This window comes from Aspergillus novofumigatus (genome assembly GCF_002847465.1).
Source record: "Aspergillus novofumigatus IBT 16806 chromosome Unknown P174scaffold_8, whole genome shotgun sequence".
NCBI classification, from domain to species: Eukaryota; Fungi; Ascomycota; class Eurotiomycetes; order Eurotiales; family Aspergillaceae; genus Aspergillus; species Aspergillus novofumigatus.
Genome location: NW_020194281.1, coordinates 1,083,001 through 1,097,330, shown reverse-complemented (window position 1 = coordinate 1,097,330; position 14,330 = coordinate 1,083,001). Strand labels below are relative to the sequence as shown.

General features: G+C 47.5%; 3 protein-coding genes and 1 non-coding gene across 4 annotated transcripts; 3 read left to right on the top strand and 1 right to left on the bottom strand.

Moving 5' to 3' along the window:
- Positions 1 to 4,113: 4,113 nt before the first annotated feature.
- Positions 4,114 to 4,200, top strand: P174DRAFT_t161. Its single transcript has one exon. It is a non-coding gene; the product is annotated as a tRNA-Pro (tRNA).
- A 2,524-nt stretch (positions 4,201 to 6,724) lies between these two features.
- Positions 6,725 to 7,699, bottom strand: P174DRAFT_463724 (SSH4 family protein; the record flags this gene model as incomplete). The annotated part of the gene is made up of 1 exon (XM_024830311.1): positions 6,725 to 7,699. One exon carries the CDS (start codon positions 7,697 to 7,699, stop codon positions 6,725 to 6,727), a length of 975 nt encoding a protein of 324 aa, XP_024678868.1.
- Positions 7,700 to 8,556: 857 nt separating this feature from the next.
- P174DRAFT_292545 (uncharacterized protein) lies at positions 8,557 to 11,753 on the top strand. Its single transcript, XM_024821598.1, has 2 exons — positions 8,557 to 9,026; positions 9,157 to 11,753. Exons 1-2 carry the CDS (start codon positions 8,937 to 8,939, stop codon positions 11,614 to 11,616), a joined length of 2,550 nt encoding a protein of 849 aa, XP_024678867.1. The 5' UTR covers positions 8,557 to 8,936; the 3' UTR covers positions 11,617 to 11,753.
- Positions 11,754 to 12,531: 778 nt separating this feature from the next.
- P174DRAFT_395743 (putative Ras family GTPase (Rab4b)) lies at positions 12,532 to 13,789 on the top strand (the record flags this gene model as incomplete). The annotated part of the gene is made up of 4 exons (XM_024823702.1): positions 12,532 to 12,594; positions 12,655 to 12,719; positions 12,793 to 12,827; positions 12,918 to 13,789. 4 exons carry the CDS (start codon positions 12,532 to 12,534, stop codon positions 13,787 to 13,789), a joined length of 1,035 nt encoding a protein of 344 aa, XP_024678866.1.
- Positions 13,790 to 14,330: the final 541 nt, after the last annotated feature.

Genomic DNA, 14,330 nt, shown 5'->3' with positions numbered 1-14,330 from the left:
TTTTTTATTTTACAGAAGAGAAAAGGGAAAAAGAGAAAGGAAAGAAAGAAAAGAAAGAAATGTAACATTATGTCTGCGCCCCGTGATTAGGGTATCTTGTCTTCTCAAAATACCTTGTCTGCAGTCCAACCACATCATCATTTATTCTTCTATTATCAGCTGTTCCAGATGGCTGGAATGGTTAAGTTTGGCTGCCCAGAGAGCATTCTCTGGCGAGTTATGGCACATGGACATCAGCTATGGTGTGTGAACTGTGGACTGGTTTCGACTAAGATTTGCCAGACCTGATTCTATTATATCCTGTATGGTGTACATATTCAAAGTTTATCCTTCCAAAGCTCAACGTGATAGGGCCATAAAGTTGAAATGACATCACATAGGAGAGGCGCAAGGGTGGAATATTTGCGATTCGGTGAACTCAAAGAATTGAATTCAGACAACCTGCATGCCAGGAGTAGGGCTAGATTTGAAGCACGAATATTCCTTGCACTAGATAAGCCTAGGCATTCCCGCACATGTCGGACCAGTATCCGGGGAAAAGAGTCTCGTGAGGTAAAGGTGTATACTCTGCATATCAAGAGTTCAATGTTTATCGGTGGCTGCTAAACACAAGGATCGAATGTGGCACAGGCTGGGGGAGGTTCTGATGGACTTCACCACTATTACGAACTCTAGATTTCAAGTTATAGCGCTTTGTTGATGGTGCGTGATATTGTGAAAAGAGTAAGATTAAATTAAGGGGAAGATATATACCTGAATACATAGCAACTACTTATAGCTCTGGAGAGACACCTATTATGTTAAGAGTGTCTCAGCTGACTGAGGAATATCAGCACAGAATTCGAACTTCAATGTTGGACGCCCCTGTTGGCCACAAGTCATATATCATCACCATGAAGTTTGTGCAGAATGGAGCCAAGGCATTCCCAGAAAGCAAACGTTCAGGAGAGAGGAGTAACAGTGATCCTAGCGGCGATCTCCAGACCCGTCGTCTTCAGCCACCACCTGCCGCTGAATTGCTTGACCGTGTGCGCTCTCGTTTTCTAGCCGTTCGGTTAGTATAAAGCATGTGGGCCATGAAACCTGGATAGCAACCATAGTACTCAGTATGTAGGTCAGATAGCTCCGGTGGAGTAGACCAAAGTGCCTCATAGGCTGGAAGTAATACGGAGGCGACTATTTTCGACGAGACTAGTATTCCCCAGAGGCCGAATTCTTGACAGTCAGAAGAGGGTGGTTGATGAGATATTTCAGGCCCCAAAGGCTCTCCCTAGGAATGAAGTTGGAGTTCGGGGTTTGTTTGCAAGACAGGCCCTCCAAGGATGAGCCTCTTACTCGTATCATTTGCTGGCCTATTTATGATTCAGATACCACGTGACAAATGCACCATAGCTCCTTCAATATCTACAGAGTATAGGGTTACTTTGTATCCGGATCTACAAGTACGCTTTCTTTAGCATTAGCTTGGCCCCATTCTTAGAATGGACGCCGACGGGCATTTGTAACGCTATTGTGTATTTACCCTTGAAGATTAAGCAAAAATAATCTTGATTTGAAAAATAGCACGAAGATTTCCCATGTTTGGTGTATATGGGGAAGACTAAGGTAATCCACTTGGACCATTCAGCACTAAATAATTTTCAAGCATTCATGGTCATCTGTACTCTGTATATTTTGAATAATCTCAATGAAAAGCATAAACTGAGTAGAGTAAACAACCACTGGTCTCTGACATAATGGTCTCGGAAGCAAGAGGATAGTATGGCCCAACTTCAGGAGGGCACATAATACCTGCCAGGTTGAAAGGAAAACTCACAGGCAATTGATTCTCCCATTGATCTCCTGGGGTTGGAACTGCAACAAGGTTCTACTTAAGCTGGCCATCTACTCTGTACCAAGCGGAGATATCTTAGCCTCGGGCGGTTTGACCAATTGCCAGCAAATCAAACGGTTTGCAAATCTCTGAAAGGCTGATACATCGTTACTAGCGACTACGAACATGAGGCCCGAGCTCGCCTAGGCGATCAAATTGCGTTACGGAGTACTAGTAAAAAGTTATCCACCAAGTAGGTAATTATTCCTCGCGACACGCAAGTCCTTGCTAAGTTACTAATGCCATAAGCTGACCATCAGCCTTAGAGCAGTGTGGCTGCAGATAGTAATATAACTTTCTGCAAGTGGCTCTAATAGGATACTTGCTAAGGTAATGACCAAAGTCTTTTTCTCTGTTATTTTGTGAGACCAGAGTCATGCCAGATAATACAGATTGATGGCACGAGCATCTGAAATTCTACCCTCAAGTAGTAGGAGGATCAACAATCTGAGCAAGATAAGTTCCACGTTTATGTGGGCAAAGTCATGGCTGTAAACTTGAATCTGGTGGAGCTGATGATAATATGAGCCTTCACAATAATACAATAATCACCCTAGCCAATGGGGCACATGGTGATGTTGTCTTTGAAGACCTTAACATCCTTCATGGAACGTGCGCGATTTCAGACCTATAGGAGTCCTTCGAGTATCCCATAACGAGACAACCCTCGAATCTTTCTTCTGTTGCTACACATTTGCCATGACTTTCTCGAACCATTTAAGAGGCAACTCCGAGCAACGAAATGGCAATTAATCTTCAACAGTAATTATTAATACTACTACCAGTCATGCAGCCGAGTTACCTCCTTAACTTGAGAGGGTCGAAGTTGCATAGCGGCACAGATCATTACTACTTCAGCTTGCCTGCATGCCATTATCTCCAGCACGCTAGCCTGGGGCAATTTCATTCCTCCGAGCACGAACAAATACATATTTCATTTTCGGCTGCACGGATTCAGACTGGAGCTGCCTTGGCCTCCCCACAGAGCCCACCCTCACCCGGGAATGGCCGAGGATCGATATGCAACAAGCCCAAGCTGTACTACGGGTAGGCTCCGGCCGCCTAGCCCGTACTTACTGTACTCTGTGGAAACAAGATACATATTAATACCGACATCATTACGTCCATATACCTGCTTCGTTCTCTGCACTCTGTAGTGCCTATCTCCCACTCCATGCTATGGATTACTTTTACATCGAGACACCTAATTGATAACCAGTCATTCTTGTAATATGTACTCTGATACCATTCACTAGAAGAGAAATGCTATTCTCTTGCGTGCTCCCACTACAGACGATCGTCCATAACTATAAAAAGGGGTGTCATTCATGGTAACAAATCTTCAGGTCCACCCAGTATGTAGCTCTGTATCAGCATAGACACTATCTATTACTACAGTATTCTGTAATCTCCACCTGCTATGATGGATCCTTTAGGCGGCCGAGACGACGTTTTTCCGCTGATGGACTGGCCCCTTAGCTTCGTCTAGCTAGAAACGGAACGGGAAATGGTGCGCATAGAGACATGACATGCAGCTCGTAATGTCGATCAAAACGGAAGCGGCTTTTCGTTACTGATAATCGCGCGCCTGAAACATATTACAGTCTCTACCTAATGATGATTGACCGAAAGACAATAAGGTAATGACCCGAGTCTCTTGATTTATCGGGGTGGTCCTGACAACTCTCGCTATACCAACATTGGGATATTATTTGGTTGGCATTATTTTGATCTGATAATCCCGTAAGATCCTTGAGCATACGGTCGAGTAATACTGTTGAGGACTGCAAACTACAGGTGGAATTTATTTGACTAGCAAGTCTAAAGCCAGTATAAAGATTGGAGCATCATGCAAGAAACGTATACATGCTATAGATAAGCGCAGATATGATATAGGCACTCTAAAATTGTGAGCACCATCAAGGTAAAAGATGGTTCTCATTCTTCGATTGATGGGGGAATACCACTCATGATGTATAGCATCCACCCCAAACACCCATAAAAGCTCGATTGCGGAGCGCAGTGGAAGCCTTTTATCCCTCTTTCCTCTTCCTCGGAAGGCTTATTGAGTAGTTGGGCCACCTACACCAGACGGTACCGTTATCATTTTATCTCCAGTAAGTGTTATCTTAAAACACCTATTCTAAGTAGCCCTAGATCATCAGGGTCTGATGTGTTTTCGGATACTTAAAATTTCCTAGCAGTAAGGAATATCATTCAGCAAATATTGCCACACTGTCGCCCGGGTAGTCCAGGGGTAAGATTCATCGTTCGGGCATTCCAAACCTTGTCTCGATGAGACCCGCGTTCGAATCGCGGCTCGGGCCATACGTCCCTTTTTTCCTTTTTTCTTTTTACTTCCTTTTCTTCTTTTTCTTCTTTTTCTCTTTTTCCCTCCTTGTTTCCGAGCGATATCTGTCGTACCCATGTAGCATTCACTTCTCATCAATTTTCTTTTGCCTAAACTAAGTTCTCCTGCATAGTTGGATATGATCGTTATAGGGCTTTGATAAGTCTCGTATGGAAGTAAATTTGAACGATTAGGGGGTCCTGCTAAGTTAGTTAAGTGCAGCATGGTTGACTAACAGCCCTTAAAGAGTAAGCCAATGAATAAAATTACTTTGTATTGTGGCCGCAGTCACGACCGGGCAGCAAATTACGCGGCTGAAGTATGGAAATTAATACAGAGTAGCTCAAAGTCAATTCACACTCAGGAAGAAAGTATGATAACGGAGAAGGACCTATGGAGTACTGTACTAGCTGCTTACCCTGGATCCTGAACAGTACCTTCCAGTCAGCTTAGCTTTTTGGTTCGCCAACCGTAGGTATACCATCGCGCGACCGCTCGTGCTTTGTGGTCTTAGCAAATAATGCACTGTCTTTGGCTGGCAACTCCTATCGGCGAGACTGCAGACTTGTGCAGGTCGCATACGGGATCCGGTACAACTAGCTTCGCAGGCCAGAATGGGTAGCTTCTCAAATCAATGTCAAGACGAAATGTCGATCATGTGAACAACATCCTGGTGTCTCTCCAAGGATAGCGCTGACCTTCCTGTTCTTGCTTAGGCCATTGATTAAATGTATGAGCGGCGACAGCGTGGACCATATTGTATCTACAGAGTACACAGTAGATTTGTTCACTTCGCCTCACTTTTTAGCTGGCTAATTTGTCCATTTTTCGACGTGCTGTTATCTCCATCGCAAAAGATCCGAGGTCTTAAATTACGCACACGACGAGGACGTTTACTAGTTTCTCATAGCCCTGCTACTCCATAGTCTAGATACATTAGTCCATCTACTCCGTATTGACTACTGCAGCCTGCTTTCAAGCTAGCTTAACTAGCCTGACTCCACTGTCAACTTTAGCTTGCTGACTTGATAGTTGATTATCACCGGTGGCTAAAACCAAGACACAGTGGATATTATTTTACAAACTAATAACGGTTCTCAGCATTAAATGGAAAGATTGGCCAGGAGTCCCATTGGGAATTTCCTCCCGCGTTCTTTGTCCTAGCTGGAAGTACGTGACTCCCTTTGGAAGGTATTAGAGACCTCTCCTTACACTGAACTTCGAGCCGAGAGGTGCGGAAAATATCCGAGCTCTGGCCCTTTTGATCGAAACTCTGTAGCTACAGGCTACAGTCCCACAATCATTTCAGGGTACCTAGTCATTACTATCGTGTACTGGAGACTGGAGACTGTCTATGGAGACGGTCTACAAGTTGTTTGAAGCATAAAAATAGCACGATGGCTACATCAGGTCAGACTTACAGGAAAAGGATGCACCCAACAATGCAATGATGATCCTCCTTGTTGTACTCTTATAGACTTGCTCCTTCGGGATGCTGGTTACAAATGCTCTATCTAATGGTCGGCAAGCACTATCCAGCACGTCACATCGCTGACAAAACATTGCTTTTGTACTGGGGCTCTCTTCAGTTTTCTCCCCTTCTTCACTTGAAGAGGGCCCAGTGAGTTTGAGAGCCATGAACAAAAATATAGGAAGATTAAATGCGCATGAGGCTTTGATCGAACCTTAGCAGTACGTCAATTTCAACGCTCATTGCATCAAAACAGCAAATAATCACCAATCATACCTAGGAGCAAGACATCGGATGATGTTTAGGGCGTGCTTTCCACAAATTGGCATCGAGAGTCGAATGAGATCGCATGTCAGTCATGGAAGGTTCTGTGAAGTTCCGGGCCCGAACTGGATCTATATCATGTGTTCGCTAGGTCAATCGGAGAAGTCCCGCTATGAGCAGCTGCTCATCCACAAAGGTAGACCATGACATCAGCATTCTGCTGTCTCTGCCGGCAGGTAAGGTATCAGCAGGTTTGCCTATAGGCGCACCGGTATTGCTCAGGCCCTGCCAACATCGGTCTACCAGGCAGTAGCGGAAATGCAGCTCATGCTTCCCCCCGAAGCACTAATGCGTCTATGCAAAAGCGTGCATCGTGGCTCATGTTGCATGAAGTATTCTAGAAGTTCTTGTCCTCGGCAATTACTCCGCATCCAGCCCCTACGGCTCCGACTATGAAACTCTACTCTCCTACATCATCGTATCGATTTGACATTAGGTTGCTCAGCACTTTCAGGGGAAGTCGAGGAGCCTTTGCTGAGAAGACTCCTCCATGCTTCTGTCCGCGCTCCTTGGGCGACCAATGCAGAAAGCGTACAATAAGTAAACAAAGCTGCCTTTGTCTGGCAAGCTCCTTCAGCTTTGCAGTCTCATGGCATACATTGACCGGAAGAGTATCCTAATGTGTATCAAACAGTTGAAGCACATTTCTCAGGGCAATACATGGATCATCAGCTATCATTCTCAAATACCAGGGTGAGCGAACATATCATGACCCATCACTAGGCTTCCATAACCAGCCAGCGGGATGAAAACAGACTTCGAAGTCGACTCCACCAAAGAGTCCTATGGCACCATATAAGTCATAGTCTCCTTCCAATCCCTCAACGCCTCCAGCCTCCTGGTCGACTTCTTCATGGAGGTTCCAGGCTCCTTCTCTTTGCCCATTTCTAGTAAAGAAGACATCGACTTGGAGTCTCTTACACGCGGTTCCTGAAGCTCCATTTAGATGTTCTGGAAGGTGAAAGACCATCCCCAGACCAACAGTATCGTTCACATTAAAGGCGTCTGTGAATTGCTTCCCTCCCCACGAATCATTCACGAAGCGACAACCGTCATCAGAGAAAACAGCAAGGCTACCCCTCTCCCAGCCGGGAGACCGCCAAGAGGGATAAGGCTGCGCGACAAATCCAATAGATAACCCGCTCGAATCAGCAGACCCAGTCCCAGGCCCGGTACGGAGACCAAGCAATTTGACCTCGAAATATATAGTTTTGCTCTTTTCGGTGACATAAGGGGAATCATTAATTGGAAAATAAAGAGGCAGGCTTGTGGTAATTATGCAGTCGCCGTTCCCGTTCTTCGTAGAACCCTTCCATAGACCTGGGTGTGTGACAGTCAGGCTACCATGAAACTCACTCGGCTGCGCAGGGCGGAGGTCATATCTCTGTACACAGTCATAGACAGCAGCCGAAGGCTTCGCCGGCGGATGCAAAGGCACCCTGTCGCAGAATTCATGAGCGCGCTCTGCGTCATCACGGGATGCGTTGCCAGCATTTGAACAGAAATAGCCTGTCACCGGCGGCGGAGGCAATGTTGCTGTGTCGGGCACCAGTTCCTGCCAGTTGTGATATGGAGGAGGAGCAGGCTGGGCTCGCCCGCTATCATTTTGCGCAGGATGCCATGCTGCTTGGGAAGCATGATAGCTTGGAGGTGGTACCTGGAAGTTGGTGCGATCGCTCATAGTAAACAGATCACCGGAGGGATGTCTTTCCCAAAATAATATCCTTCCCAGTAAGATCTCTTTGTGCGGGCGCAAAATAATTGTTTTTCTCTAGTAAATAAGAGAAGGGTCAGACGCTGATGATAGACAGCGACTCGACTAGGTTGGTGACGCTTCCGTAGCCGTTTGGCTTTGCTGGGTGCTGCCAAGCGTGGCTATGCTTGGTACAATCCAGATGATCAGACTCCGTATACAATGGTTTCAACGAGGAGAAGTGGACGACTTCGATGAGAGATGCAAGAGCTGAACCTGGATACTATGAGTACTCTGCCACTCCTTGCTTGCTCACATTATGTCATCAAACGAAGTTTCTATCTTGGCTTTTTATCAGATCAACCTGAGGTATCGCAGTTAGAGTGAGCCACCTATCCATGGAACAGCACTGGTAAGGCCCGAGTGGAAACACATCAGTCGATGAACTGATTCTTCTCCATTCTCCACTTCACTACCTTGGTTGGGAATGAACATCAAATTTAGCTCGCTTGTGGGGTAGCTAATAGTAGTATCAATATGAAGCCGTAGCTTTAAGTCATTGTCGCAAGCAGGTATCATCAACAGAAATACCATTTTTCACTTTCCTCCCTCATCAACGTCACCCCTTATATGTCGTTACTATCGCCTTCGAGAGGGTCAGTTCTATGCAAAAACAAATGATGAACTCTGCTAAGGTACGGAGGTCGGAGTACAGAAAGGCTTGAGTACCTGTCTCTAAGGCTGTGGGAGGTAGCTGAGACCTTTCCCCCTCTCTCCAATCAAATCAATGCATCACATGCGGCTGCAGCATCGGGCAAATTTGAGGCTGGCCCAGTCACGACAGGTAGCAGTTCAGAAAGAAAAACCATTGAGGTCTAATAACTCCCAACCCGGAGGTGTTGACTGGCCTTTTCGCCATCTCGAGATAATTTGAAACCAGAAGAGTCGTTTTAAATCGGTGCACATCGTCTGCCAGTTCAGGCTCTCACTGATGTTACTCGTCCAATGACGAAATCAGAAATTCCCGTTGTTTTTCGAGTGCTTCAAGAGTACTTTTTTCTTACTGTGTTCCATGGAAAATCTCATTGCGAATCTGCCAGTCTAAGCCTGAACGGATTATTTGGGGAGACTTCTCTGCGATCAGATTCAGATTCAACGGCTTCGCCATACGTGACAGGGCCCCGCATTGTCTGTCTCATTGTCGGTTAGAGGAGCATCAGTGAGAATGGAACAAAACCCCCAGAATAAGAGAAGACGCCGGTCTTCAATAACTCAGCAACTTCACCGGATCTTCAATGTTGACAGGCAAGAAATTGTGAGTCCACCTGCTTTTTGACTATTTCTCTTAATCCTGCATGGTCCTGTGGTGTGGGCTTTAGCATGTATGCGTTGGTCGACCTAGATCTGTCAAGGCATTTAGGAGCCTCATTACTGACATATGGAAGCGAAAGCAGCGAGAATCCTGGCATGTCCCTTCAAACGCAAGTGCAAGAGCTGCGCCTGATCAGCATCGGCAGTATAGGAAAGAAGGGACCGACACAAAACCATACCACAATGGCCAGTACAACCATCAGTCTTCTCACCACCCTACGAGGGGGAGCCCTGATCTGGGCGATTTGGATTTCGCCCAAGCATGTGGTGCGGCGTCTGGAGAACCGCAACTGTGGTCTAGACGCCAGATATCTTCAACAGGATTAGAGCACGCAGTAGAGAATGTCCAAGGCTTTTCTGGCACGCCCGAAAATGCTGTTCGCTCTATTGAACAATCTACTGCTCAAAGTGGGACCAACACCGTCTCACAAAAGAAGGACAAACGAGTTACACGACGCCTGGAAGCAGAGAGGATAGAGCTTGAGAAACGACTCTTGAAGCTCGAACAGACACAATTGGCTGGGAACCATAATTCACTGAAAAGGGAGTCTCGTCGCCTGACAAAGAAGCAGCCCCTTGGTAGCTCTAGCAGGGGCTCTAGTGTGAGTGCTGATGAATCTCGGCCTTCTTCGAGGCGTCTTTCTGGCTTGTTCTCAATTTCCAGGCGTACATCAACGTCACGATCAAGCTCTGTAAATGGCAGGAATGGCGAAGAATCAAAAGATAGCGCACCTGTTCCAACGAAAACACCAGCGGACGATGGTTCAACCTCACAGGTCGCTAAACCCTCTTTATCCACAAGTTTGCCGGAGAGATTTAGTGCAGTAATATCAAAAGGGCTAATTGTTGGGAGCAATGCTCTGCTTCAAGACCAAACGTCGCCGGCGCAATCGCCATCACCACCAGCGACCACAACTGCAACGATCCAATCGGAGACACTAGAGGCGAACGAAGAACGCTCCTTACAGAAGCCTGAGCCAACCTTAGACGATGCAAATCTGCAGATTGGCGACCAAGGCAAATCGTCAAAGTCACGTAGCTTACAGACGGCGCCTGATTTGGACCCGATATCGTTCGCAGCGACTCTGCACCTCGCAAGAAGGGCTCGAGATAACGATCAGCTCCAGGGCCGGTCTCCAGACAAGGTTCAGCACCCATCGCTTGTCCAGAGGGATGTAACACAGAATGGAAAGCTCTACGACTCGCAACCTCTTGGGTCATCGAAGATGGGCGCAGTTTCCCAATCGAACCCAAGTACAATTGGCAACCCAAGCAGCTTACCAACTAAGGTATCAGTCAAGTCTATTCCCAGGAGAACTTTCAAACCATCCCCCCTTGCAGGTGACTCGACAACCGGTGGGAGTTCTCAGTCACTCGCTGGAAACGCCAGCATTTCGCGCTTGCGCAATTCGGGAGGATCCAGCGGCGCGAGACGGACTCCATCCTCCCCATTGGTGACGGTTGCAATGCCCATGTCTCCTGCTGTGGGATCTTTGCAAGTCTCACAGCCTTCAACCAATAGCCAATCGGAGACAGAGAGGGAAGGTAAGGCACAAGATGCTGCCTCTGAGCGTACGCCCAAATCGAACAATTTCGCAAACACGCGTGTCTCGAAAGAACAAGAAGCCCTTGATTACGCTTCTTCGCAACATCCACGGACTCGTCATTTGACTCAAACCTCAGCACCGGTTTCAAACCCCCCACAGCTGTCTGTGAAGTCACGAATTCAGGCTTCAGCAGATGACAAGAATATTAATCACCTGAGCGTGAAACATAATCGCCAAGTAGCTCCAGCTATTCATGATACCCCGACAGCGGGGGTCAACCAGGATATACCTACACTGCCAGAGCACGAATCACGTAGAAGACTTGATGCGCAGGGATTTGCAACACCAGGCAGCGCATCTTCGCGAAGCTCATCTCCAGAGCCTTGTTCGGAAGACTACAATACTGCCGATGAAGCTGGATCGATAAGATCTGTACCCCGAGGCCATGACGGCTGCTTGAATGGTAAGTCTGCAGCAGCATCTGGACCCTGTTTTGTGCAGAATATGATCGAATTGAACGATTCCACCCGTGTGAGCAAATTCTCAGATGTCGCGGTATCTAAGGTGGGCAGCCCTCCAGGTGACAGGTCGGCCACAGAGACACGAGCCTGCCAAAGAAGTCAGTCGATCACGAAGACTTTTGTGATCTGTTGTTCATGTAAATACTGGCATAATATGCCGCCTGAGAGTTACGCGAAGCTCGCTAGTCCTGATTCTTGTCCAGTCGCTACCAGAAATGGCCCGACTTTTCTTGGTAGCAGTTCATCTTTCGCACGAAAGACGAGCCGAAAATTAACTCGCAGTACCCAGATTAAGTCTGCATTATTGAACGAGCGATCTGCCAACGAGGGGGCAACAATGGGATCGGCAACAAGGTCTCAACTTGCTGACACTCCCTTACTGTGCTGTTGGTGCGACCATCCCATGAGCAGGCATTGTTGTGAGGGATGGACGACCACGGTCTACAAGCATGCGAGGCAGTTTTGAGTCATTAATTGTTTCTACCTGACTTCTCCATCATTCTTCCTTGTCACCTTATTCCCTAGTAGCCCATCCGAACTAGATGTTGTTTACTAGGTTGGCATCGCCTGTGCTGATTGACAACCAGTTGAAACCAGACAATGATCGATTGACTATCCTGCAGCCTGAAATATGATTCCCCATCTATCTGGTAAACTTCTTCCCGCCTCGAGAATGGTCATGGATCAATAACAAAGTGAGAATCAGAGATAATATCTCGTCCTGTTTGACACTTCCATGTGACGTAGTCTCCATATCGCAAAGCTCCATTGCCAATACGAAGCATCCCACATGTTATGACCTCGGCCCTGGGCCTGTCATTGCTGTTCGGGGGAGGTTGTCGAATGTCAACGCAAAGCAACTGCAATATGACTATCAGAGGTCATTCAACGCGCCTCTCAAGCCTGAGGATACAGCGAGCGTGCATGTACGTCTTTGATGATCCATTTCTTCGTGAATCCCGTTTGAGACCTGGTTCATACCACTTAAGCCTATTGGCAGCGGATACAGTATAGACAACGGGAAAGGGAGCAATATTCGCAGAGAATTGATCTTATCCTTAAAGCGTAAAAGCTTCTGCCATACAATGAGAACGATGATTTACGACTGCTTACATGAGGCGAGTTGCATTAAAGGTTCAGGCGAGTGCGTAAACCGGACACGGGTCAGTCGAACTTAGCGGCCTTCTAAGGTACCTATGATCTAACATGTAGTCCCGTGCCCCCGAAATTTGGAGTTAAAGCATCGACTTTAACTGCCCCTTTACCGAAATCCAAAAGCCTTCCCCCTCAAAAGGAAATAAAGACCACGTCAAAGAGCATCTGCGCTCTTTTTGCTTTTGGCTCTCTTCAACGCGCTCTTGATCTCCTCATACTTGAACCCATGGCGCGCCAAAGAGGTCTGTCGAATGCTTCTTCGTCACCTTCTCTTCCCGATGGAAATCAGGTACCCAGGGAACATTAAACTCTTTAGTGCTTGAGGGCGTATCAACTAACGCTGTTGAAGGAGCTGGAGAGCATGTATGATTATCTGGCCAAAGTGATCCTGCTTGGGCCAAGCGGTGCCGGAAAGTATGTGTCTTGCTCTTGATACCCTCCCAAGTGTATTTTGCTACTGTTGCTCACATGGTACGGCTCACCGCAGGTCATGTGTATTACATCGATTCGTGAAGGACGAATGTACGGCTCCGAACCCTGACTGAGCCTGATCCTATCCCTTGCTCCCCCTGAGCTGGATAGCCGGCTCGCTAATACACCATGCGACTGTAGGGAGAGTGTTGTCATCACAAACGATCGGGGTCGAATTCTCCTCGAAAATAGTCAGGCTCGGATCCGGTCCCCGAAAAACAAGGATTAAACTGCAGCTTTGGGACACCGCGGGCACAGAGAGATTTCGTTCCGTCTCAAGATCGTACTATCGCGGAGCTGCAGGCGCTATCCTGATCTACGACATATCTTCGCAAGCTTCATTCGCAGCGCTTCCTACTTTTTTAATGGATGCACGTGCCCTTGCATCTCCTAACCTCACTGTTCTCCTGGCTGGGAATAAGGCGGACCTTGCGTCTGACTCCGCGACCCATGGCGATTTCGCAGATGACAGCATAAGAGCACCCCCTACTCCTTCCAGCACTAGCAGCAAGCAGTCATCATTCCCAATCGACTCGGTCCCTGGTTCCGTTCGATCTACAAGCCTTTTGGGTACTGGAACAAGGCTCACGGCGACAAATGCCTTTGAAGGTCGTCAAGTGAGTGCCGAAGAGTCAGGGCACTGGGCTGCCAAGGCGAATATTCCTGTTGCTGTCGAGGTGTCGGCTCTTACCGGAGAGGGCGTGGAAGAATTGTTCAACCGGTTGGCACGAATTATCCTTACCAAGATTGAGCTAGGGGAGATCGATCCCGACGATCCTCAAAGTGGCATTCAATATGGAGATGGCGGACTGTATGGCCAGGGCACTAGCGATGGGTCGAGTATTCGAAGTCGAATGACAGTCGATGATAATTCCGTGCAACTGCATCGCAGGAATCCAAAAGGACGGGGTGGCAGTAGGGGAGTGAATAACTGGAGAAGCAACATGGGAGAATGGGAAGAGGTCTTTCGACTCAGCGGCTCGCACCAAAAGAAGGGTACCGGATGCTGTTGACCCTTTCGAGCGGTTAAACCTCTGGCACGTGTGGATTGTTGGGCGTGCCCTTCCCTCGCTCGCGTCATAGTCACTCATTGCTCTTATCTTAGCCCTTCTCCTCTGGAAGGTCTGCGCATCGGTATTCATTTACCCCGTATACAACATAACGGAGGTGTGCATTTGCCTTACCTCTTCTGTCTGGTTCCTTATTCCGCACGCACACGCCCTAGATACCTTACATTGCCCTCTTTGCCTCGGAGTTAGGTTCCATTTCTGCTCGATATTTTCATGAACAATGGACCCGGTAATTTTGCCTGACCCCTTCTTTTATTTTCCTTTTTCTTTGCCTTTTTCTTCTACGCTGTGCGAGTCCCTAATGCCTCTCATCGCTCCTCTGATATGGCTTCCCTTGCCATTGTGGCTAATCAGCGAATACCTCATTATGCATGAGACCACCTACAGCTCTGTCACTTGAGAGCGGCTGAAATTCTGCCAATCCTGCGTCGCGTGACCAGCGAAATTCGTGGTTGACTTGAGTTGGGCTCAGATATACAACTAT

Bases quoted from the DNA above. Each gene is read 5' to 3' on its own strand.
- P174DRAFT_292545 (XM_024821598.1), top strand. From the start codon at position 8,937: ATGGAACAAAACCCCCAGAATAAGAGAAGACGCCGGTCTTCAATAACT. The intron at 9,027-9,156 runs GTGAGTCCACCT...GACATATGGAAG, and splicing joins ATGTTGACAGGCAAGAAATT to CGAAAGCAGCGAGAATCCTG.